The sequence below is a fragment of the Hyposmocoma kahamanoa genome, unplaced genomic scaffold, assembly GCF_003589595.1.
Source record: "Hyposmocoma kahamanoa isolate Upper Pololo Valley unplaced genomic scaffold, ASM358959v1 303, whole genome shotgun sequence".
Lineage (NCBI taxonomy): Eukaryota > Metazoa > Arthropoda > Insecta > Lepidoptera > Cosmopterigidae > Hyposmocoma > Hyposmocoma kahamanoa.
The window spans coordinates 23162-49488 of record NW_020653784.1 but is presented as its reverse complement, the minus strand read 5'-3'; the positions used below and the strand labels follow the sequence as shown (position 1 = coordinate 49488).

Below are 26327 nucleotides of genomic sequence, written 5' to 3'. Positions count from 1 at the left end.
GTTCTGATCCCGGTTCTTTGTCATGTCTTCAATTTGTGCTTCAAATTGGGACATTTTCCCCTTGTTTTCAAAAAGGCTCTTGTACACCTCATAAACAAGAGTGGTGACAGACGCAGTCTCACGAATTATCAACCAATTTCTGTATTACCACGAAATACGAAAATCTTAGAAAAAGAAACAAGATACTTTAGAGAGCTATCTAATCTCCAGGAATATCCTTGCCTTCAATCAATATGGATTTAGACCTTGTAAGTTTACAGAACACGCTGTCTTAGAGTTGACTGGCTTAGTGGCTAAGCATCTAAATGCGAACAAAAATCCTATTGGCATTTTTCTGGATTTGTTGTGTTAAAAAGTATGAACTTTTAAAATGAAACTAACCTTTTAACGTATTAACTATATTCCAATTAATCGAGAAAACGAAAATCACAAATAGTTTTTGAAAAAACAGAGACGGTTACCCCGTCCTTGCCCGAGCTAATCTGTCATTCCTTTTCTTTTTTTTCCACCAATCGTATTTAGTGTTGCCGTTTTATTCTTTCATCGATTATACTGAAGTAAAATCGGCAACTTAATATATTGAAACGTGATAGTTATTGCCAGTAATAAGCACTTTAAACTGAATAATTGGCTAATATAGCTTTTGCTAACAGTTGTTGGATTTGGTTTTCATAACGATTTCCTTATTTCTAATTGTACTGACCCATCGTAAAACTTTCCTATAAATAGTTAAATTGTATGCCGATAATTTAATACAGATTCGTGATTTTTTTTTTAATTTGTTATATTTTTATTTACTGTACCCAAAAACCTCTTCATTTTGCTTGACATTTTAATACCTTTTGTGAGCCACTTTATTTTATTATATTTGTAGAGATTAAGTTTAACCTTTGTTTTTTTGAAACAGTCACAGAAAATTCTAGTGAAGACTTTCAGAAATAAGTCTATGCCTCGTGTAAGTCAATTGTCTTCTAGTAATCTTCTCCGAAAGTTTTCTTTATTTTTTTTAGTGAACCTTCTTCTTATAACGATTATAACTGGCTCTATCCATTTTTTACCACTACTCCCGTTCGTTACGATTGAAGTCAATTTATTTATTTATTTATTTATATCAGGTAACAAAAAGACTCATGTATACATATCTTATAGACTAACATACATAACAATATAAAAACAAAATACACCTATATTATATATACCTTAAAACTAACATACATACAAAAAAAATGGCAGCATGTCCATCTGAGTACCCATTGTGATCAACCTCAACTCTATCTATCACGCTTCGTGGCATATTGGTTAAGATGTTATCAATACATAACTGCATGTCATTGCGCTTGAATGTGACAGGATTCACTAGATGCCTGAATTTGTAACTCCTGATCAAACTGCAAAAATATTTTTTATTTTTTTCGTCTTCATCAAGCACGTTGACGTTAAAGTCTCCGCAAATTTTGACATTTTTATTAAAATAATGCTGCAACAACAATCAAGTCTTTCCACAAACATCTTAAAATTATCGTTATTTTGGTAACAACAAAATAACGATACTAACAAAATAAAGATATTACATGTCAAGTCTTTCACTCCACATATTTCAAAACAGTCTGTTCTATTGAACATCTTACAATCAATTGTCTCTACCTAGAAGGGTAAAAGAAGTAAAATTAAAGCTCCCCCCCTTATTTTTTGTTTTCTTGCAAAAAATGCACCCACTTCGTAGTTTTCAAAGTGTAAAAAAAATATTGTTTTCTCATTTAAAAATGTTCACACAAACATACAATATTTTGTTTTCGTTCTAATTCCTCTAAGTATATCTCATATTGATCCCGTCTCTTGATGATACCACACACGTGTTGACATAAAATATTTAAAGTGGGACCCCTATTTTCGTCAGTACATTTTTGGTAAATTGTATTACTTGTACTACTTAACATATAGCTTTCATTCATAGAAGTATTAGTAAAGAAAAAACTTTTGCTGTGTTTGTGTATGTACACTTCTTGCTGTCTTTGCAGAATTAATTTGTTACTTATTCTTATAATTCAGTAATATTACGTGTCCACCTTACAATCCACCTACATGTGTTTACTCTATCTATAATATAATTATTGCGATAACATAGTTCAAGGCAACGTATATTACACATTTTGAGCTCATTTATCACTTTATTTCTATTGCATACATTTAAAAATTGATTATAATGTACGTTGCCAATAATTACGTTGGTGTTTAGCAATGAATTGAAACAATGATCTAAGGCGTTTCTAAAACAATATAAATTCCTGTCGTGTGTACCAGCCAATATGATCAAATAGTCATTCTTTGCAAATTCTTTACGATACATCGCAAAGTTATTATTTTCATTAGTGACAATTTGACTTAAAGATGAATATGGTCTTAAAACGGAAGTAATGACGTAGTCTTCCCCAATAATTTTCTCCAGAATCTTTCTTAACTCTCGCCCTGCCTCATCGGCTAACAGAAAAATCCTTTTTTTATGAATAGGTAAAGGAAACGACGAAAACTCTTCTTAATGTTTGGTTACAGGTAGAGTATGAGTAACTTCTCTCTTTCTATTCTCTCGTACGTTAGGCAAAGGGATGTCATCTCGAACTGTGCATACTGGTGGCGAATTATTTATTCCTTCTGTGGCCGTGACAATATTTGAAACATTAACCCACTCTCTACTACCACTCTGATGAATTTCTCGTTCTAAATTAGTACTTGAAATGTAAAATCAAGAGCAGTCCTAGTAAATAGTTTTTTGTTTTTTTATTTTTGCAAGATTTTTGAGATTTTAGCGAAGTCTTTCATAACGCATTAAGACAATTTACCTTTCATTTTTGGCTGCTTAGTTCTTTTTGCACAGCGTAATTTTCTGACAACAGATTGTCAATTTCCTATTCAGCGGACTCCAGTTTACAACGAAGTGTATTAACTTTTTACTCAAGTTCTTCAATCTTCTGGGTTTTGTCGTAGTTAAATTTTCCAGGTAAGCTTCTATTTATTAATTCTGTGTTTTGTGACAGGACTGTGTCACCTAATTCCTCATTTTCAGATTGTGAGCAAAACGAATTTTCAGTGGAGATGTTTATGATCAGCTTGTCCCGATTCCGGGCAGTTACGTAGTTTTCAGGTACAGAGTATTCCATAAGTATTTGCACTTGAAGCCAAATAGCAGGGGTCATATTTCCGTCTTTGTTTATGCTCTGTAGTCATTGTACGGAATCTTGGAGACGATACAGTCGTGCATGTTACATGATAAGTGCGCTTGCAAAAAAAAAGTGCCTGCAGGAACTGGTGAAGGAGAAGCATGAGAAAATTCACACAGACGGCCACGGCAATTTGGATGCAAATCATGTGTAAACATTTCACGGCGGCGTAATTTTACATTCGTAGAAACATTTGAATTAACTAAAAAGGAATCAAAATGTTCCAGTAAATATTTGCTTTCGAATGATTTCAAATGTGTAACGTAATAAAATTATATACTCGACTAGAACTTTAAAGAATCTGGTTTGAAAAATTGAAGGTTGACATCAAAGGAGACTCGCAGAAACCACATATTCAATGCGCTGAATGTAATCTACGTTTATATATAAAAAAGAGTGTTCGTATCGCCATTAATAATAATAAATAATAATAATGCACACACTCATTCCCAATCCCACCGACTTGTCTTAAAATATTGATTAACAGAGACGCAATGGGTATGCTATGTGTACTATATATAACACTAACCTACACCTTACGCGGTAAAATATACGCTCAAGTATAAAATAAGAAAGTCGTTGCAAGGAAAATCCCTCTGTAGTGCGGTGAACCACGCTTTCTAATTGATAAAATTCGGTAATTAAAATTATTAATATAAGAATCAAATTGCGACAACGACCTTGCACCGACAAAACTCTCCTGGCCATATAACCGCAAAATAACCGATAAATTCAATTAATTTCAATGAGAAAACATATTTCTATACTAAATAAACATTGAAAATAGATCCAATTAATTTTCAAACAATGTATTTAATTTGTCCTAAGTAAATCCTTAGCAATCAATGAAGCTTTGTAGGTAGGAAAATTAAATTGAATAGTATTCGGAAATAAATTTTGTCTTATATTATAGCTAATTCAATTTACACGCAATTGCGTGTGCCGCAAGTGACGTGAATATGATGATGGAAGTATAATGAAAATATGTAGGAGCGTTGCAAAACTAAAAGTATCATCATACACTTACGCGAGGTTATTTTTAATTCAAATATCCTCCAGTTAGTTGCATGTCGGGACACGTATTCAAAAATTATAAGCATTTCGGTTATGTAATTGACTATAAATGAAAACAAATATATAACACCAAAATTGTTACTTTTAGAACTCTGCACTTTATTTTAAAAAGTACACTGAAAGGACTTTATTCCAGTTCAAAGTGGCCAGAACTTTGGATTGGTAACTTCATAGTTGACCCCTAACATAATATTTATCTATATCAATAGCGTTGCGTTCACCCACCACATTCCAATCCAATCCCTGTAAAAAATAAAAATTGTATCTTATTTCCTAAGTGTTACTAGAGTCATACCGCTAGAGCCATCGCCGCTGCCACCGTTTCACACCGCAGCTACCATTCCACACCGCGCACCATTCAAACGCTGGTTTATTAAATTTTTACCAAGAATAGGCCTAACATAATGCCTAAATATGTTAGAATAAGGTTCTTCTTAGACCTGAGCGTCACATTCGGAGACAGGTTTGAAAGTATCCTTAAAGTTGTGTAAAATGGATTTATTTTTATAATGTAAAGTAAATTCATGTGCACTTCACAAGCCAGCTAGATTGCTGTGACAAATAAACTAATTTCATTGGCGTCCTCTTTATGGTAATATCTGAACTATTTCAACTGAGCAACCCCATTAACTCGTTGACAAACGGCAGCGCGCAGCGGCCACTGGGCTTTCACCGCAGGAGTCTCGGTCTCTAGCCTGGCAGCGAGCATCTCGCACCCTACACCCAGCACCCCGCACCCTAGATCACGTACAGGTTGATGCCATTTCTTCGAAACTTATGATTTAATATCATCCGGCATTAGTTGTAGCAATTACGTCTTTTAATATTTATCATGTGGTCATTTCCAGTGCCTAAGTCAACTGTCCGTGAGGACGTTAAATTTTTACTGTGCTTTTAGTGCTTTCATGACGTGAGTGCCTCGGAATAGGAGTATGTTTTTCTAACTAGACGTGCTACAAACTTGAACAAATGCATTTGACCTACTACAATTATGTACCGGTTGCACGAAAACCGTTCAATTGTTATTCCTACATTTTGTTTAAACTTATCTAAGTTACGATCATTTCAGTTTTACTTACACAGTTCTCAGTATCAATAAATACATTTGAGTTATGGGTAACTTTAGCTGTGAGGAAGAAAATTTACTTTTATTTTAAGAATTACATAGTACCAAAAAGTAAATAAGTTGGATGCCTCTAAAACTGTAATGTATAATGAATGTAATGGGATTCATGCCTAAACAAATAAATAATTGAATTGAATTAAAACAATTAGTTTCATACTTGCCCCCTTTCAGTTCATCGTCCGGAAAAGGTCATCAAACGTCAGCCAACGATACCTACACTACATTTACATGTACGGCCAAAATGGTTGTTTTCAATATTAATTTAGATTAAAATTATTTTAATATGGCGTTAATAATAAAATATATTACTTACAAAGATACTGCTTTACTAAATTGCCTTAATTTTGTAAATGGGTTGGTTTTAGCTAACGGCAACGTAAACAATAGTACATTGTTTTACAAGGGCGGAAAGTAGGCTATTCCAAACGAGATAACACTTTAAACCCGAGCCGTACGGAGAAGTCTAAGCTACGAGTTTGCTACTTGTGCTTCATTCGAAACGTCGCGTCGGCGGGAGTTAATTCCACAATATTCTTCAAATCACTTGCACTCCTCCTATTTGCGTTATTTATAAGGAATGAACAACATTTTGTAACAATTTTACGAAAATAGTCAGTTTTTGTAATTTAAATAAATTATGCATGCGTATGATTCTGCTCATACATGAAATAAAATTAAAAGACAGCTACTTTGAGGCTGGCACTTTTTCACATCCTAATTAAGAGCCGTACTCTGGTCCGTGTAGCCTCATCCATCCTCGACGGTCCGTCGCCACTGCCAGCTCCGCGACCTCTTTACGGCCGCTTACTTTGCTTTGCTATTTTTATTTGACAAAAAGAAATTAAAGCATTTAAAATCTGTATCAGATAAATAGAATTCGTAACAATGTATATCCATTTAGAAATTACTTTATTTATTTTTTATTGTTTATTGATATTTCTACTCCAAACACATAGAAACTCCTTAGCCCTACAACATTTCTCTTACAACTAAACTTTTATATGGTATTGAAAAAAAATATTCGTCTGCACTACTACACAAATCGTTGCGTCCGCATTAATGGTGCGTTCCTGCGGCCCGTGATGACACACGCGCCGAGTTGACTGGGCAGTCGGGCCGACGCGCGTGTCGGCGCGTAGTCGGATTTGTTGCGAGAGCATAGGCCGCGCCTTTGAAGTTACCTACAGCGGCGGATCCGAACACGAGGCCAATCGCGCTATTTTCGAAAGGTTTAACCGCTCAACGGAACAAGTTTAGCTTTGGTACATTATTATAAACAAAACGTTTTACCGATGTACAAAGTGCAATGGCGCTAATAATTTGAAAGGTTTAAACCAAAACTAAGCTACACTTAAACTATAGCTACACCGCATGCGATACGTTAAAAGACGTTCCGTGACTACCTGAAACACCGATAAAATTTCCGTAATCGAAATTTCAAACGCACTGAAATGTCAATATCTACGAATTCAAGTCTATAAAAGAGCAATTTAAAAATGTGTGTAAAAGAAATGTCATAAAATTCTATTGTAAACAAACATAATTGAGTTGTGATTTGAACAAAATTAATTGAATTTAGTGTGTTGTTCTTAAAGACAAAACACGCACAGGCACGTACCTACGCATTGTTTTCCTGTTTTAATATTCTATTTAATAAAATAGTATTATGGCGGCTTTAGACGCCGTCTATTATCACCGACTCGCTGTGGCAGTCTCTTTAGACGAGAGTCGCCAATCTTATCCCTGGCGGCAGCTGTGCCTCTCTTCTGACGATCCGACGTGCTGCGCGTCTGCCGTCTCAGAGGTGATTATTCGGGCTATGGAATACTTTATTCCGTATTTCGAAGTCTTCCCCAGCGGCAAAGCTCGCCTTTGGTTTAACACTGAGTGTGCTTCAGCGGAAACGCTAAAGCAATCTGCGTACCAGGCTTGGACTGATGCTCAAGTTCGCAAAACACCAGAAACCCTCCGTTTGAAGAAAGCCTTTAATAAAGCCGCTAGATCCTGCAAAAAAGCGACACGGAAAGCTCACTTCGACCATATTAGTCGTATTAGGGCCAGGATAGCTTCATACCCATCAGGAATAAAGCATTCTGGTCTCTCGCTAAATCGGTCGAAGCAAACTTCTGCAAGTCATCCCTTCCGCCTTTAATGAGAGCTGACGGATCGCTGGCTTACACCGCTGAAGAGAAAACCAATCTTTTTATTTTTCTTTTTGCTTCCAACTCCCGTCTTGACGCTACTTTGCAAACACCACCTACATTATCTTACTGTGACTCGGAAATGCCCGAGATCACTATCCGTCAAAAAGAGGTGTTGAAAACGTTACGCAAATTAGACCTCAACAAAGCCAGTGGCCCTAACGAAATAACAGCGATTGTCGTGCACCCGAGTTGTGTCCGGTGTTGACTCGCCTGTATCGCCTCTCTATGAGTTCTGGACAAGTCCAGAAAACCAGGAAGCTTACAAATGTACAGCGTGTACCTGGGAAAGGTAGTCATGCCGACCCATCTAATTATCTACCTATCGCAATCAACTCCATACTCTGTAAGACTATGGAGCGCGTATTGAACAACCGTCTCCTTGGATACCTCGAAGATAACGATCTTCTCAGTGATCGACAGTATGGTTTTCGCCGTGGTCAATCTACTGGCGATCGTCTTGCGTATACCACACATTTATGGGGCGAGACTATCGAGAAACGCGGTGATTCGCTTGCCGTGTCTCTCGACATATCAAAGGCCTTTGACACGGTTTGGTATGATAGCCTGTTAAACAAGCTTCCAACTTACGGAATTCCTGTTGGCTTTTGCACATAGATAGGCGATTTTCTGAAGGATAGGTAAATCCGTGTAGTTGTAGATGGTAACTCGTCTGCTCCTCATGGTATAAATGCCGGTGTACCTCAGGGATCTGTCTTCTCCGCCACTCTAATGCCGATAAGGGTCCACCTTGAGCTGCTTGGTCTAGACTTATCATCCAACCTCAACTTTGGGCGATACATCGAGAGCTTGGCAAAAACTGCTGCCAGAAAACTAGGCATACTTTACAAGGTTAGGCGGTACTTCACACCTGAACAGCTTTCAAATCTGTATAAATCACAAGTTCGATCGTGTATGGAGTACTGCTGCCACTCTTGGGACGGCTCTGCCCATTACCAGTGAGCTACCTTATACTCGGTGGAACGAAAAGCAAAGAGACTTATAAACAACAATTCTCTTGTAGAGTCGAAGCTAAAAATGTCGACCATCACAGAAAGGTAGCCTGCTTGTCGGTTTTCTATCGGATACATTTCGGGGAGTGTGCGTAGGAACTTTTCAATTTAGTTCCACCCTCACCGTTCCTCCTTCGGTCGACTAGAAGGTCCGGAGCACTCCATTCTTATGTCGTTGATATGGGTGAAGAATGTGAAGAAGGCTTAGTAAGGATGAAAGTAATATTTCTCCTATGTAAATAAAACTATATCGCTCTAAATTCCCGTATGGCCACTAACGTTACAACAAACCGTCTAAAACTTAGCTGCGTTCGTGTTGATGCGCCGTGAAGGACGCATGTACATACATGTAAACCGTGCGCGAGTGCGCGCAAATTGTCCCCGTAGACCAAGACGGAAGGCGTGTTGATAAATTGAATTGATTAATATTAGAAGCTGTAGTTGAACGCCGCCGACACTTTAGCGCATGTGACCAGCTCAGATGTTAAGCAATGTAATTCATTTTATTGTAACCACGGAACAAGCAAGAATCCTTATGACCTCCAGGGATAAAAAGTAGTAATTCCTTTTCGACCAAGTGTATTTTGCTTAAAACTATCACTTACCTTCTCATGTATTGGAATTTAATTACAATGAAGATGAGCAGCGTATTGGCGGATAGCGAGGCCGTCAGCACAGCCACATACAGCACTATGATCACCACGTCAGGTCTATAGAACACGTCCAGGTCCCCCCACTCCTCGGTCTCGTTCCAACCCGCACCGCGAAATGACGTATTCAATTGTTTATACGGCATCTTGGAGCGATGTTATATCCACATATTATGAATTATTTTTAAAATTTTTATTCAGAGATTGCAATAATTTTTGCACTGATTGATACTATAGTCTGTTGTGATAAATTTTTATTTAACTTATAATGTTAGTTTTACGCATATCTAATTGTACTCTGAAGAGAAAGTAGTCTCGACTTCTTAGGTTTTCGCGTACACATAGAAAATTAAACTATTTTTAACCGACTTAAAAAAAGGAGGAGGTTCTCAATCGACTGTATGTTTCTTTTTCGTATGTATGTTACGCGATAACTCCGGTATTTGTGAACCGATTACATTGCCTACATAGTGGTCCCGTTTAATTTTGAAGAAAATCATCCACCTCTAAGGGCCGCTGTTCACGCATAAAGATTCATTTTTATAAATTTTATTTTAATGGTTGATTAAAATAAAATGGAGCAATTATTTTAATGGTTGATTTTGCTATTCTCCAATTCAAGCCGTTTTTCTCTCTCAATATAGTTTGAGTAGTGAGAACCGATTTTTATTATCTCTTTTCACTTTCCGATAACCGATTTCAATAAAACTTGGCAACTAGATGTAATTCCACGTATTTTGAGGTCGGTTTTTTTAGTACTCTGTACTGAGATTATTCCGGATTTAAATCGCGTATTTTTTTTCAAACAAACCAATGTTTCGGACCCTTTACAGGTTCGATGGTCACGGTTGACTGAGGAGATAAAGTCATCAACCAGTTATGTCTAATATTAATACAAACCACCCTATTTTTTCCACTATACTTACCAAAGTTATTAATTAAATACCTTATTTTTAATTATTTCATTTTTAGTTCTGGACTTAATCATGTATAAAACATATTTTTAATTCTACAAAAAGAACATTCCAATTTACGCTACATACATTTTACAAATTATTTTATTTTAACAATATCAATTTTTATTAAGTTAAATTTATTATTAATTAATAATGGATATTAGAATAACTGAAAACATGTCAATCTACTCAGTAGATTGACATGTGTGACTGCAGTGTTACGTCTGTTCGAGATTTTTCATCAAAGAAAATACTGGATTCCAAACTGGTGATACAGAAAAATCGTCTCGCTTGTTGAAATTAGGCTCGCAGCATCCTGGGAATTGCAAATCCATGAAACATATGTAGCGAAAATTGCAATGTTCTTTGTAAAATTAAAAATTACGTATTTAATTAATAACTTTTGCAACTATGTAAAATAACATTAGGCATAACAAGTTGATGACTGTACCACCTCAGTCAACCGTGACCATGGGATCAGTAAAGGGCCCGAAACGTTGGTTTGTTTGAAAAAACAAATATACACTATTTAAATCCGGAAAAATAGTTTCATTTCCTAAAATGATTTTTTTATAATATGTTAATAAATTTCATTTATGATTATACTCACGGTGATGGTCCAGTGGGAAATTATTTCGAGGATTTGAGGTTGTTTCTAAGGTACAATTTTTATTATTTGTTTGCAGGGTTCTCCAAATAAATATTTTTGGAACCCCAATCAATTCACACGACTTTAATAGAAAAAAGAAGTTCACTCTGTTATCTGACTAAGTCCTAAGCTTTAGCAACCGTTTGGAAAGAACGAATGCTGTGCTGAGTTGAATTGCACGTTTGTTCTCGGCACTCCGGGTTTGTGAGAAGAAGTCAAAAAGGCGAAGAAATAAATCGAATTTATACGACGCCACAACTCGGATCCTGATCGATTGAAGAAAGATGAAGAGAGAAGAAGTGGCTAAAGGAAATTTATTTTCCAAGAAATTTACCTTGTCTTTCACCAGCCTTTGGAGACCATTAAGAAAACTTTCGGTCAAACCTTTGTTGGCCCGACACGCTGCCACATTTAAAGAGATTGACATCACTGAACGTATAGTAACACCCATTTAGTCTCACCAGGAATTAAACCAGTCTATTTCCTTTGTCTCAAATAAATTTTTAAACCTAAATCTTGAACACAACGAATACAAAACAACGAATTAATTAAATGAAAATTAATAAACATGTAAAAGGTCGATGGAGGGCATCCTTGTCGGAAGTAATTGGATTTATAGACTTAATTCCTTTTAATAACATGATGTCGCTTTGATTATCTCCATCTGAGATTTATCAGTGATTTAATTGAGATAATGACGTTGCACATTATGAAATACATTTAGTAAAGCGCCTTGTCACTTGTTGGTGTAAAACACTTTCAATATATCGTCCGTCCATTAAGCCTTCTTGCAGCTGACACGGTGCTCATCGCATATCACATAAAGTCACCGTTGCCGACAAAAAATACCTTCTAAAAATTTATTTGATGTGCTGGCGAATAAGACAGCATTCAATAAAAACCGATATTCTCAAGGCTTGTTATTGTACTCCGGTTACAGGAGAAGATAGTAATTACTATTCCATTCAAACCCGAGGATACCTCTTGGTCTGCGAATTGCAGGGCTTAAATAAATATTCCCTTGCACCAACTGATCAAAATTTATGGACTAATCGAAATTTTTACTTTGAACCACCTCTAGGAAAAAAAGTAAATGTACTGTTTGTAAAACATCACAAAGCAAAATGTAGTAAAAACCCGCAGTTCTCGTCCGAATCGTTCACAAAGACTCAACTCAGTTCGTTAAGGCAATTTCAGCGAAAGGCGCAAGTGGTTTTCACTTTGCAGACTCTAGTACGAAGTTATTAGTCATTGATTTTTGGACAATTAACATTACGTGTACAGAAATTAGTGAAATGAAATAAGCAATTAGTATTATTTCCTGCAGCTACAGCGACTCAAGCTGCTCTGGCAAACCATTGTCTTTAATAAAATTATAGATACTTGACAATTTTTTTTATTACTTAATGTGTCCCACTGCTGGGTGAAGATCTTCCGGTCCCTCCAGCCGCTTAGGTTATTGGGAACTGGAGAGACGCTGTTTTTCAGCGTCGGGAAGTTAGCGTGGCTTACAGCTCCGCCACCAATGTGGAAATTTGGTAGTGGACTTTAAAGTCGACGGCTTAGCGGTGGCAACCGCTAGTTGTGCAATGCGCAACGGGAAGTAAGCGTGCCTACAGCTCTGGTACCTATTTGGAAAATAAGGAGGGTACTGTACGCTCATCCGAGGCACTAGCCTCTTGAGAACCGATTGAAATCAGTGACAACGGTCTGTGACAACTCTGTAGACTGGCTAATCTGGGGTCAGAACCCCGAACTTAGAAGGTTCCTGTGCACGCACGGGCTATTGCGCCCTTCCCACATAACCAAAAGGATGATAGGGAGAACTGGAGGGTCACTATAACCAAAACTTGTATAGAAAAGATATGGGAGTTGCTGGGCAGAAGTCTCAATTAGATAATAGCAAAAAAATTGTTAAAGTAAGCCGGAGTGGTTTTAGGAAAGTGTAAATGGCACATATTTAATACAACACTGCAAAAACCGAATAAAGGAAAAAAATCTCTGTAACAAAATAAGCAATATCTCAATATCTATCTTGAGTTACTTTGTTTTATATATAACCAAAAAGTTTAAAAAGCAGTGATGTGCCAAATAAACTAATTGTATTCGTCATGAAAATCGATTACTAAACTTTGTTTACATTCCCATTTAGGAGATACTACAATTTTATCATCAGTTTTCTGTCCACTTCACTCTCTACACATTGTACTGAAAATCTGAATTCTCCTGTACCGTTTATTATTTAATGTTACATAGAATGTATCTACAAAGTAAAAAACGCTTAACATTATTAATCGAGAATCACTTCTTAAGGTGTATTATTATATTTGTCACAGAACAATAAATACAGTAGAAGTCATCATAGGGTCTAATACAAAAACCACGAAAGAAATGTCCGAAGTTAACCGATACAAACGTAATGACATGTAACGAAATTTAAAAAAACTAAAACATATATTTTAAATTGTAACGGCATTGCAGTACTGCCTAATTTTGCTTGCAGCAATTTAAGGGCCCATTAACACCATATTCAGCTTCTACTGGAAACTTAACAAAATGCAATGCAATGCATGGGTGTAAATTCATACTAAGTGCATTCCCTTACTGCTCTAACCTAGGCATCGCTCGTAATAAGTATATATATAACATAAATTCGCACATTCATAATTTGACTTGCCGTCATAGTGACGTTATATTTTGTTTTGACATTAATAAGTTCGTAAGGAACTTTAAACTTTTTGAGGATAATTTACTTTTACCCCTAAGGTATCTAAGACATATAGCTAGTTTGCTATCTTTTAATATTAAGGACGCTGTTATAGAAGATATAACACAGTCCCACGACAATGCTCCTACTTTAAGTAGCAACAGTATACTTTTTACTAACCATAATTTAAACTGAAAAACACGACAACAGAAAAGTCTAATCGTTTCCATGTAGTACATCAAAATATTCAAGGCTTTTCTGGCAAAACATTAGAAATAAGTCTTTTTTTGCACGATATTTCCGTTGACGTGTTTTGTGTTACAGAACACTGGCTGAAAGATTACGAAGCCATTAACAATATAGAAAATTATGTAATAGTCAGTTCGTTCATAAGAAAGAGCTTAAGTAGAGGCGGATCCATGATTATTACTAAGCGTAACTTAAAATTTAAAGAGCGTAAGGATATCACAAATCTTTCTACTGAACGAACTATTGAGATTTCATGTGTGGAATTGGATCAGTTTGTCGTCTTATGTGTATACAGGCCCCCATCTGCTAATTTTAACGAGTTTGAATTAATTATGGAAGACAGTTTAAAGCGGATTTTTCCAACCAAAAAAAACGTAGTAATATGTGGAGATTTCAATGTAAACCTGTTGGAAAACTGTTCTACTTCTGTAAGACTCATAAATTTATTTCAAAGTTTTAACTTGATTAATCTTTTTTTAGAACCAACTCGCATTACTGCCTCCTCTTCTACTTGTATTGATAACATCTTTTGTAACACAGACGCAGTGTCTAAATCAATAATAAATTGCTTAAGATCCGACCATAGTGGCCAATTGGCTTCTTTTAATTGTAAAATGAGCAAGAAGGTAGACCAATTTCTCTGCAGACCGATTACCACAGAACGAATAATTAGATTTCAAAATAATATCGGCAATAGTTTAAATTCCCTATCCCATATACCGGAGGATCCAAATACTTTATATAACACGATATTTGGTTTAATTAAAAATGAATTTGACAATATATTTACATCGAAAACATTAACTTTCCATAGAGAGACTAAATTCAACGACTGGGCAACAGTAGGTATTCATAAGAGTAGGTCTCGTTTGTATGAGCTATATGCTATGAAAACCTATAATACTAATTCCAATTACAAAGAATATGTTAGAATTTATTCGAAAATATTTAAAAAAGTTTGTGTAGCTGCTAAGGTTAAGTTTCACAGCGACAAAATTAGACAATCGATAAATAAATCTAAAACTACTTGGAGCATAATAAATAAAGAGTCAGTCAGGGTTAAACTACACGATAGAGATATAGTTTTAGAATTAGACAGCAAACTTATAAAATCTAAAGATAAAGTAGCCCAAGCTTTTGAATCGTTCTTTTCGGAAATTGCTGTGAACACTACAAAATCCCCTTCACTTCCTATTGATCTCCTAAAGGAAAATGTTAACGTTTGTGGCAGTTTATTTAATTTTCGTCATGTTAATCCACAAGACATCATAAAAGCTTTTAAGTCAATACATGTTAAAAAAACTGAAGATCTCTGGGGCATATCAACTAAAGTTATAGACTCAGTTATTAATCTCATTTCCCCACAGTTAGCTGTAGCTTTCAATAGGTGCGTTGACGAAGGTGTTTTTCCCGATTTAATGAAATACAGCAAGGTTATTCTCTTATTCAAAAGCGGTAGGAAAGTTGATCCTAGCAACTACAGGCCCATTTCAATTTTACCAGCTTTAAGTAAAATATTCGAAAAGGTTATGCTAACTCAATTACTGTCCTATTTCGGTAGGAATCCTATTATTCATAGTGAACAATACGGGTTTACTAGTGGTAGATCGACTAGCGATGCGGGGGTAGCGTTACTAAAACACATCTTTGATGCTTGGGAAAGGTCCCAGAACGCTATTGGTGTTTTCTGTGACCTCTCAAAGGCATTTGATTGCGTTGATCATAATACTCTTATTAGGAAGCTGGAACATTACGGTGTAAATGGCAAGGCGTCGAAACTTGTCATATCTCAACGGTAGAATTCAGAAAGTAGACATAAATGGAGTGACTTCTTTGGGTTCTCCAGTAAAAATGGGTGTTCCGCAGGGCTCAATACTTGGACCTTTCTTATTTCTGATTTATATTAATGATCTGCCATTCTTTGTTAAGGACCATTGCGAAATAGTGTTGTTTGCTGATGACACATCCTTGATTTTTAAAACAGACAGACATGACATTAACTATGACCGTATTAATGATACCCTCTCTAAGGTAGTTTATTGGTTTACTGCTAACAATTTATTGCTTAATGCCAAGAAGACAAAATGTGTTAAATTTGAATTACCTAACGTAAAATCGACTAGTCCAAGCATAGAAATAAACGGAGAAAAGTTAGACCTTGTTAATAAAGCAGTCTTCTTGCGAGTGACCTTAGATAGTAACTTCAGTGGTTTCCACATATATCGTCTCTGGCCAGCAGATTAAGCTCCGCTGCATACGCAGTCCGCAGAATACATGAGCTTACCGATGTTAGTACTGCTAGACTAGTTTACTTTAGCTACTTCCATAGTATAATGTCCTACGGGATTCTCATGTGGGGTAAAGCAGCAGATATTCAAACCATATTTGTATTGCAAAAACGAGCGATTCGTTCTGTGTACCGTCTAGGCTCTCGGGTATCTCTCAGAGAAAAGTTTAAGGAGACTGGTATCATGACTGTGGCATCACAGTACATTTACTCAAATATTTTATATGCCCGTAAAAATATACATAATTTCAATAAGAAAGAAGATATCCATAATATTAACCTTAGAGCTAAGTCCAAACTCATGGTACCACGATTTCGTTTAACCAAGGTAAACAACTCTTTTATGGGGAACTGTATACGTTTTTACAATAAGATTCCGGAGCATATATTAAGTTTATCATTTCCCAAGTTTAAAAACTACATTAAAAATATTTTGATCGAAAAATCATATTACAAAATTGAAGACTACGTGTTAGATAAAGATGTATGGAAAGACGACATGGCTCCAGAATCCACACAAATTTGATTCAAAGTGTATTCCATAGCATTTAAGTTTATTTGAAAAGAGCAATCCCTAGAGTTTCTTGCTCGTTCTTCTCAGGGAGGTCAGCGTAGTGAACGAGCAGTAGCTTAAATGTAGCTTAAATGTGACGTTTTCAAGTGTAAATTTATTTTACCTATGGAATAAATAATCTTTGACTTTGACTTTGACTTTGACTTTGCACCATATTTGGCTTCGACTGAAAACTACTTGAACATAAGAGTAATGAAACTGCCTTTATTGTAAATATTAAATAATTTTTATATATATTATTATGTCGAATTTTATACAAATAAACCTAAAGAAATAATAGAGTCGGCCAAATACATACATGCAAATATTATAAATGTGAAAATTAGCGTATACTATAAGCAATGTATCGATATTTCAACTAAAAGTAAACTCAAGTATCCGTAATTCCAAAAACCGATTTATAATAAAACCGTTACATTTTCAAGAAATGTTGATGATTTTCACAAAGACAAAATTAACTTTTGATTTGTAATATTCCCAAAAAAATGAATTTGACATTTTGAAAATTCGAGCTAACGTTATTTCGGGCCAATGTGTTTCGACTTCTGATACGTAATTCCAAGCCGTAAAACGAGTACAACAATATTTTATTAGTTATTGCTAACGTGTTACGAGCCTGTGTAACATGATAATCGCTGATGAATAGCGACCTCGATTGTACATCGCAACAGCGGAGCGGTACGAGGCGCTGACGCTGCGGAACGTGCCGCCACTGGACACCCGACATGCATTTACATTTTTATTATAATTTTACTTCACTTTTGGTTCTAACATTGACCACTAGACATCTTTACATTGTTACTTTTATTTTAACTATTAAATTTAGTTTGAAATTTTTTATTTTTTGCAACCTCCTACTGTAGTTTTCGTAATTAACGTTTAACAAAAAATCATTTTAAAAATAAGATGATAATCAAAGCGACTCTATAGTTTCTTTGTTCTAAATATTTCAATCGCTTGTGGTTCGAACAATTGAAAATGACCAAGAAGTTTATATAAGCTTCTTGAAATTAACGTAATGGGTCTCTTTCCACCTTTTTCGCATGCAATGTGTAGAAAAAGGATAGTTAGCTATTTGATTATTTTGTTAGCTTTTGTGATTTATATTTTCAATTCATTTATATATAAATTAAAAATACTATATAATTGCATAAAATAACCTTTTAAATGATAACACAATGTATTTGTTTAGTGAAAATGTGATACAAAATCCTGTTTTTACACTTCACTGCAGTAATTTTTACAAGTTATTATTATGCTCTCTCCTTGTCCGAGACGGTTTAACGATGTAGTATACGTTGATTGTACAAGCGCCGTCACAATTTTTAAAGATCTAAAACAAAAAACTTCTAGGCCGTATATTTGTTTAGATATGGCAACTCTAATGTCATTACGACTTTTTGTGCAAAGCGCCGGTACGTGTATTTTGTTTTAAAATAAGTTTGTTGTAAAAGATGATACGACACGAGTTAAAAAGTAACGTCATTCTAAACTACGTTAATGTTGAAATGTTATGGCATTGTAAAATAATGTTTTTTTTCCATACTATTATCAGTGAAAACCCAACTTCAATCAAGTAATTTACAGGTGAAGTACGCCATATTTTTTACATAAACAAAATTTTCGTTCATTAATTTATAAAAAAATCTGCATTTACACTTTCGACTCACGACTCGTCTAACGCCTTATTTTTTTGCGGTAAGCGAGTGTGTACACATAGGTTAAACGGGATTGACGTTTATATTTACATCTTACGGGTGAAAATTTTTGACGTTTCGTACGCGGTTTACTTCTTCCGCTTTAAAAGTTTATCATAAAAAAGTTTGTTAAGACTAAGCAAAAGAGGAAGAAAAATGGGAAAACGTAAACATGAAGACGAAGAATACATAAAAAAGAAAATGAGAAAACTAGAGAAAAAACTACAAACACTAAATGAAGAGAAACGTTCATCAACACAAACTCCACCGCTACGAACACCAATACCTCAAAAACCTCCAACTCCGACACCAGCAGACGTACTTCAACCGGAAATGGAAAATACTGCTACAGGTATAGTTTAATAAACTTACATAATTCTTTAAACGCATGGAGAAGAAAGCAGTTACCTGTGGTAACTGACAGTCCAATATAAAAACAGTACTAATGCGCTACCACGGTGCGGGTAGACAACTTGTAATGATTAAAAATTACTAATGCGCTACCACTTTGTGGGTAGACAACTTGTAATGATAAGTATTTACTAACGCGCTACCACTTAGCGGGTAGACAACTTGTATTGATAAAAGAAATAAAGCGCTACCACTGTGCGGGTAGACTACTTGTCATGTTAAAAATTATAATGCACTATCATAGTGCGGGCAGACAAAATGTAAACAATCTCTTTAAAATTAACGCTATCACAAGCAAATAGACTTGGTATATGTATAGCAAATAAACTATAGATGAGGTATTTTTTCAGATGAAGAAAAGGAAAACCTTCCAGAAGAATTTCTAAAAGCATTGGGTACCGAAGGAGAAGACAAAACGGAATTAGGAGAACCAATTAGACAAGAACTTGCAGACAGATGGACAAAAATACTGACAACAGGTCTGGGAAAAGATGCCAGAGACGCTTTGATTAAAAAATACCCCACTCCCAAAAACTTCCCAGGTGCAGTTGCACCAATTTTAAATCCAGAAGTGGCCGCCTCTTTCTCAGACACTTCTTTAAAAAGAGATAAAAGAATTGTTTTTCGACAAAACATGACAGGAAAGGTAATGACTTCGCTCGGAAGAGCATTGACAAACATATTTAAGGGCGACATAAACACAAAATCTCTGATAGAACAAATTAATGATGCAGCAAAAATGTTAGCAGAAATTTATCACCAGGATTCATCATCTAGGAAATTTTTTACACTACCAAGTACAACAAAGACTATACAAGAAGCTCTTAAAAATACAATTCCAGATGAATATCTTTTCGGAAAAGATTGTATGGAAAAAATAAATGCAGCTCAGAAGATACAGAAAACAAGTAATCAAATACGAGTTCCTGAAAAGAAAACACCTAGTACAGCCAATAAAAAACGGGGAAACTGGAAAAGCCCACTGCCACAACAACAACCTCGCAGTGGGCCACTATCACAATACCCGATCAAGAGACAGAACCCTCTACGCCGCTTAAACCAGCCCCACTTCAATCAACCTCGCCAGAAATTCCAGAGACGATCCCCACCGAAGTCGAGACCCCGATACCACAAATAAATACACAGGTACATGGAGGTAGAATACAGAATTACTTTGATAATTGGTTAGAAATAACAGATGATCCTGTAATACTAGAATGGCTAAAAGGCTATGAAATTCCATTCAATGAACCACCCCCACCACACGATTTACAATCACAGACATATCATGACACTGAAAAACAGGTCATAAACTCTGAAATCAATAAGCTTATTAAATTAGGAGCTATTTCAGAATGTAGTCATAATCCAAACCAATTTATTTCCCCAATATTTCTAATTCCTAAACAAAATGGTTCATTTAGGTTTATTTTAAATTTAAAACAGTTAAACAAATACACACATAATATACATACATTATACAAATATACATACATTATACAAATATACATACATTCATTTTATTTAAGAGCCATGCTCTTGTCGGTGTAGCCTCCTCCACTCCTCACGGTCCATAGCCAACTCCTTGACCTCCCTGTAACTGCTCACATTAACCTTTGTTTTTATTTGGTCACAGAATGTCATTCTCGGTCTTCCTCTTTGTCTCCTTCCTTCCATCTTTCCCTCAACAACAACCGTCAATAGTTCGTCGTTGCGCAACAAATGTCCAAACATTTTTCCCCTCCTATTCTCTATTGTCTCCGTCAGGCCTCTCCGTTCCCCAATCCTCTCCAGAACGTCCTCATTAGTCACTCTCTCGGTCCAGCTTATCCTCTCCATACGTCTCCAGCACCACATTTCAAATGCCTCCAATCGCTCTCTGTCTCTCTTTGTGATGGTCCAGGTCTCACATCCATAGAGTGCAGTGCTCCAGACATAGGCTTTCACAAAACTTTTTTTCAGATCCAACGGTATTCCTGATGTGAGAATGTTTCTTTTATTATGGAATGCCTGCTTCGCCATTGCAACTCTGGTCCTTATGTCTGTGGTACATTTAGAGTCCTCTGTAATAATGCTACCAAGGTATTTGAAATGCGGAACCTGCTCCACTGGAGTATCATTTATACGAATAGGGTTAACTCTGATAGGTTGTTTTGAGACAACCAATATTTTGGTCTTACTTTTATTAATTGTCAAACGGAATTCCGTAAAATCTGATTCATTCTATTGAGAAGGGCTTCCAGCTGTTCTCTGCTCTCCGTAACTACAGCGATATCATCGGCAAATCTAATAAAAACCACTCTGTCCCCATTAACTTTTATTCCTTCTGTAGATGTTTCTAAAATCTTTCGTATTGCGCTTTCGATAAAAATGTTGAAAATTAGTGGCGAAAGTGAACAACCCTGTCGTACTCCCCGTTTGATTCTTGCTTTTCTACTTTTTTCTTCTATTTCTATGATGGTTTCTTGCTTTTTATATAGTTCAAAAACAATTCTTCTATCCCTGTAGTCAATCCCGGCCCTTCTCAGCACTTCCATCATCATCCCCCAATTCACCCTATCAAAAGCTTTTTCTAAATCAATAAAGGCTAAATAGGTCTCTAAATTCAAATCCAACCTTCTGTCTACTATCTGCCTCAATGCCAAGATTGCCTCTCTGGTACCCTTGCCCTGTCTGAAGCCGTATTGGTCGTTTCCAATGAATGATTCAACCTTTGGTCTAATTCTATTTTGGATGATTTTCAAAATTATTTTTGATGCTTGTGAGATCAAACTGATGGTTCCATGTTCTTCACATTTACGAGTGTCATGTTTCTTGGGTATTGCTATTGTTTTACTGACACAAAAATCCAAAGGCACTTTTCCTGACCGGTAAATTTTTGTAATTATTTCGAAAATCTCGTCTATCATTTGATCCGGTGCTTTCTTTATGAGTTCTATGAAGATGCGGTCATAACCCGCTGCTTTACCATTTTTAATGTTCCTCACCGCCAAATCAAATTCATCTCTAATTATTTCCGGCCCAAGCTCGTCCTCACCAACACACCCTTCATCTTCCAGATCACTATCAACCAATTCCTCCCCCTCGTATAGTTCCTCTATGTATCTCTTCCACCTGTTTGCGATTCCCCCACTGTCCAATATAATTGTTCCGTCTTCACTTAGAATGGTTGTACTTCGGGTTCTGTTATTTTTATTCATGCTTTTTATTTTACTATAGGCTTTATCTATATTCCCCTTTCGTAAATAGTATTCTATTTCCTTGCAGTTGTTCTCAATCTCTCTCATTTTACTATTTCTACAGTAGTTAGTTATTTTATTCGTCAGTCGTCTGTACTCCTCCCTACTTTTTGAATCCGATTTGTTTTTGTACTGTCTTCTTTTTAGAATTAGATCACTGGTTTCTTTGTCTAGCCACGTCTTTCTTGGCACTATTTTTGCTTTCTTTAATATTTCTTCTGCACTTGTCCTCATAATATCTCTTGCGTTTTTCCATCTATCGTCAACGTCCATATCATCTAAATTATTGCACTCTTTGAACTTAACTAATTTATTTCCTACTTTATTATGATATTGCACGTTATAATTGTGTTCCTTTAATCTACTGAGATCAATTTCTTTGGTTTTAGTTTTTCTATTACACTTTTTTGCGTGTAAATTAAGTATGGTAACTAAAAGGTTATGGTCAGTATTCATGTCTGCCCCAGGGAGAGCTTTACAATTTTTCACTTGATATCTAAATTTTTGTCTAACGAGTATGAAATCTATTTGGTATCTTACTATATCTCCGGGCATTTTCCACGTATAAAGTCTTCTTTTTGGATTTTTGAACTGGGTATTTAAAACTGACAAATTATGTTCTCTGCAAAATTGAATTAACCTTTCACCTCTCTTATTTCTTTTTCCCAAACCAAACTCTCCAACAATATTCTCTACTTTACCCTCCCCTACAACAGCATTAAAATCTCCCATTATTATCAAGTTATCTTTTTCTTTAGTCGCATCTATTATGGAATCTATTTGATCATACATATGTTCAATCTCTTCATCTGGGTGTTGTCCTGTCGGCATATATACTTGTATGACTACTAAATCTTCTGGTATCGCTTTAAGTTTTACGGCCGTTATTCTGTCACTATGATGAATGGTATTCTCTACTAAATTGCCCCATTTTTTATTCAGTATAATGGCTGTTCCATAACTTCCCCTTTTATCTCCTGTATATAGATGATCCTATAATCGCCAAGCCAAAAATCTCCGCTCCCTTCCCATCTTATTTCTCCTAACCCCAACACTTCTATTTCTAGTCCCTTCATTTCCAATAGTAGCTCCTCCAATCTTCCCGGTGCCAATAGTGTATTGACATTCCACGTTCCCAATTTACAAGGATACATAAATACAGAACACTTTAAATTGGAAGATATTAGAACATCATGCAAATTGATCTCAAAAAATTATTACATGGCCACGGTAGATTTAAAAGAAGCATATTTTTCTGTCCCTATATCTGAAAATTCAAAGAGATTTCTAAGATTCATATTTGATGAGAAACTATACCAGTTTAATGTCCTGCCTTATGGATTATGTACTGCCCCATTTGTTTTCACAAAATTATTAAAACCAGTTAATACTTATCTCAGAAATAAAAACATTCTTATGTCTTGTTATTTAGATGACAGCATTATTTTCAACAAAGACAAAAATACATGTAGACAAGACGTAGTATTTGCATGCAAACTATTAAAGGATTTGGGATTTGTTGTTAACTTTGAAAAAAGTGTCCTTGAACCAAATAAAACATGTAAATATTTAGGGTTTTTATTAAACTCTAGAAATCTTACTCTATCTGTACCAAAAGAAAAACAACGAAATATTTTAGAAAAAATTAAATCTTTTCAAAAGAAAACACACTGTAAAATTCGAGAATTTTCACAACTGTTAGGCTCTCTAAATTCTGTTTGTCCAGCTGTTCCATATGGCTGGGTATATACAAAACTTTTAGAGAGAGAAAAATACCTAGCCCTATTAAAATCTTATGACAATTATGACGATATTATGTACCTTTCAGATAAAATCTGGCCAGAATTATGTTGGTGGACTAAAAATATAAAAAATTCTAATCCTATAAAACAATTTCAATTTGAAGTTGAAATCCATACTGATGCGTCATCAACAGGCTGGGGTGCAGTCTGCGGCTCGGAAAAAACCTCAGGATCTTGGTCACGATCTGACACAAAATTCCACATAAATTACCTTGAACTAAAAGCGGCATTCTGGGATTACAATGTTTTGCGAAAAATTTACAGAACTGTGAAATTTTATTAAGAATTGACAATACAACAGCTGTAGCTTACATAAATAAAAATGGAGGAATACAGTTTCCGCACTTAAACGACATTAGTAGACAGATTTGGAATTGGTGTGAAGGTAAAAATATCTGGGTTTTTGCATCCTATATTAACACAAAAGATAATTTCATCCCAGAAATAGACCTATTCGCATCTAGAATAAATAATAAGTGTCCAAAATTTGTGTCATGGAAAAAGACCCTGAAGCTTTTACAGTAGACGCTTTTACCCTTTGTTGGAAACCATTTTTCTTTTATGCTTTCCCCCCTTTCAGCTTAGTTCTAAAATGTATACGCAAAATTGTGACAGATCAAGCTACTGGAGTCCTTGTTTTTCCCTACTGGCCATCACAGCCCTGGTTTCCCTTGATGAAACAACTTATTATAGGCGAACCTATACTATTTCAACCCAACAAAACATTACTTTCATCACCTTTCAGACATGTACACCCACTACATCGACAAATTACCCTGGCAGCAGGGCTGTTGTCAGCGAAGCGTATGTGAGAAGAGGAACTCCGGCCTCCGCAATTCCTGTTATGCTAAATTCTCTCGCCAACAACTCAATGAAACAGTACGACACAGCATTAAAATCCTGGTGGTATTTTTGTGAACAGCAAAAAATAAGCCCTTATGAAGCCCCAGTGCCTAATATTCTAACATTTTTAAATGAAAAATTTAATAATGGCGCCATAAATTCGACAAGGTCCGCCTTATCACTTATAATAGGACAACAAGTTGGAAATGATGAAAGAATCAAAAGATTTATTAAAGGAGTCTTCCGATCAAAACCTCCTAGACCAAAATACAATTTTACCTGGGATCCTGGTTTAGTTTTAAACCATGTAGCCTTATGGTATCCACATGTGGATATAAGCTTGGAAAAACTAACTAAAAAGTTAGTCACTATATTAGCATTGACGACGGGACATAGGGTTCAAACCCTGTCCTTAATTAAACTAAATAATATTAAGGTGGTTCATCAAGGAATTCAGATACATATTCCGGATATCATAAAGACTACAAAACGAGGTGCCCTACAACCAATGTTACATCTAAAAACTTACAACAATAAAATAGAAATCTGCCCAGTTCATATCATAAGATCCTATATAAATATCACACAGTCCATAAGAAAAGATATTCAAAATTTGATTATTACATATAAAAAGCCGCACAAAAATGCGTCTTGTCAAACTATAAGCCGTTGGACAAAGACTACTATAGAAGAAGCTGGTATAGATATGACCTCTTTCACGGCCCACAGTACCCGACATGCATCAACTTCAGCGGCAAAGAGGTCTGGACTTAATATAGAAGACATAAGGAAAACTGCAGGCTGGTCTCAAAATTCTGAGACCTTCGCCAGATTCTATAACCGCCCTGTAATAAATGATCCGTCGTCCTTTAGTACTGTTGTGTGTCAGACAATTGAGAACTATATATAAAATATGGTTCTTAATTGTCTTGCACACAAATTATTTAAAATTATTTAAAATGTGTAAGTGAATGTTTATAGCATAAAATAATTTAAAATAAAAATAAAGAATGTAAATCTTTATGACTATGTAACATAGACTATTCATTCACAACCCTAGCTTCAAACAGCTACATCGTTAAACCGTCTCGGACAAGGAGAGAGCATAATTGTATGATTAAACGAACTTACCTTAAGTGAAGTTCTATCATAATTATGCGAAACTCCTTGTCCGAGACGGCATACCCATCCCTCCCAGAAATTTATCATCATTTCTTTTTTGAATTTTTTCCCTAGATAGGGTTGTTCATGATAATACTTTAAACGTAATGACATTAGAGTTGCCATATCTAAACAAATATACGGCCTAGAAGTTTTTTGTTTTAGATCTTTAAAAATTGTGACGGCGCTTGTACAATCAACGTATACTACATCGTTAAACCGTCTCGGACAAGGAGTTTCGCATAATTATGATAGAACTTCACTTAAGGTAAGTTCGTTTAATCATACAATTATATAGTACTGCATGATTGACAACCGCGCTGTCAGTCGAACAAACTCTGTAGGTATACGATTTCAACGCCCTATAGGTGCGAACACTTTTTAGCGCGAACCCGACGTGCATTTGTTGGTATTTTGCGTGATTCGTATGCCAACAGTACCCGATAATACTTAAGCTCAGTCCGCCATTTTCG

The 26327-nt window shown here is 35.6% G+C and overlaps 2 protein-coding genes across 2 annotated transcripts in view; one reads left to right on the top strand and one right to left on the bottom strand.

The window, feature by feature from the left end:
- Positions 1-9427, bottom strand: part of LOC113229323 (QRFP-like peptide receptor) — a 190483-nt gene extending 181056 nt beyond the window's left edge. Inside the window, exon 1 of the mRNA XM_026462877.1 lies at positions 9235-9427. Coding sequence (XP_026318662.1) covers positions 9235-9425 — 191 coding nt within the window. The 5' untranslated portion in view covers positions 9426-9427. The remainder of the gene's footprint in view (positions 1-9234) is intronic.
- A 9763-nt stretch (positions 9428-19190) lies between these two features.
- Positions 19191-25759, top strand: LOC113229329. The gene is made up of 2 exons (XM_026462886.1): positions 19191-19955; positions 24596-25759. The coding sequence occupies exon 2, from the start codon at positions 24695-24697 to the stop codon at positions 25601-25603; it is 909 nt and encodes a 302-aa protein (XP_026318671.1). The 5' UTR covers positions 19191-19955; positions 24596-24694; the 3' UTR covers positions 25604-25759.
- The last annotated feature ends 568 nt before the right edge of the window (positions 25760-26327 follow it).

Bases quoted from the DNA above. Each gene is read 5' to 3' on its own strand.
- LOC113229329 (XM_026462886.1), top strand. From the start codon at position 24,695: ATGCTAAATTCTCTCGCCAACAACTCAATGAAACAGTACGACACAGCA.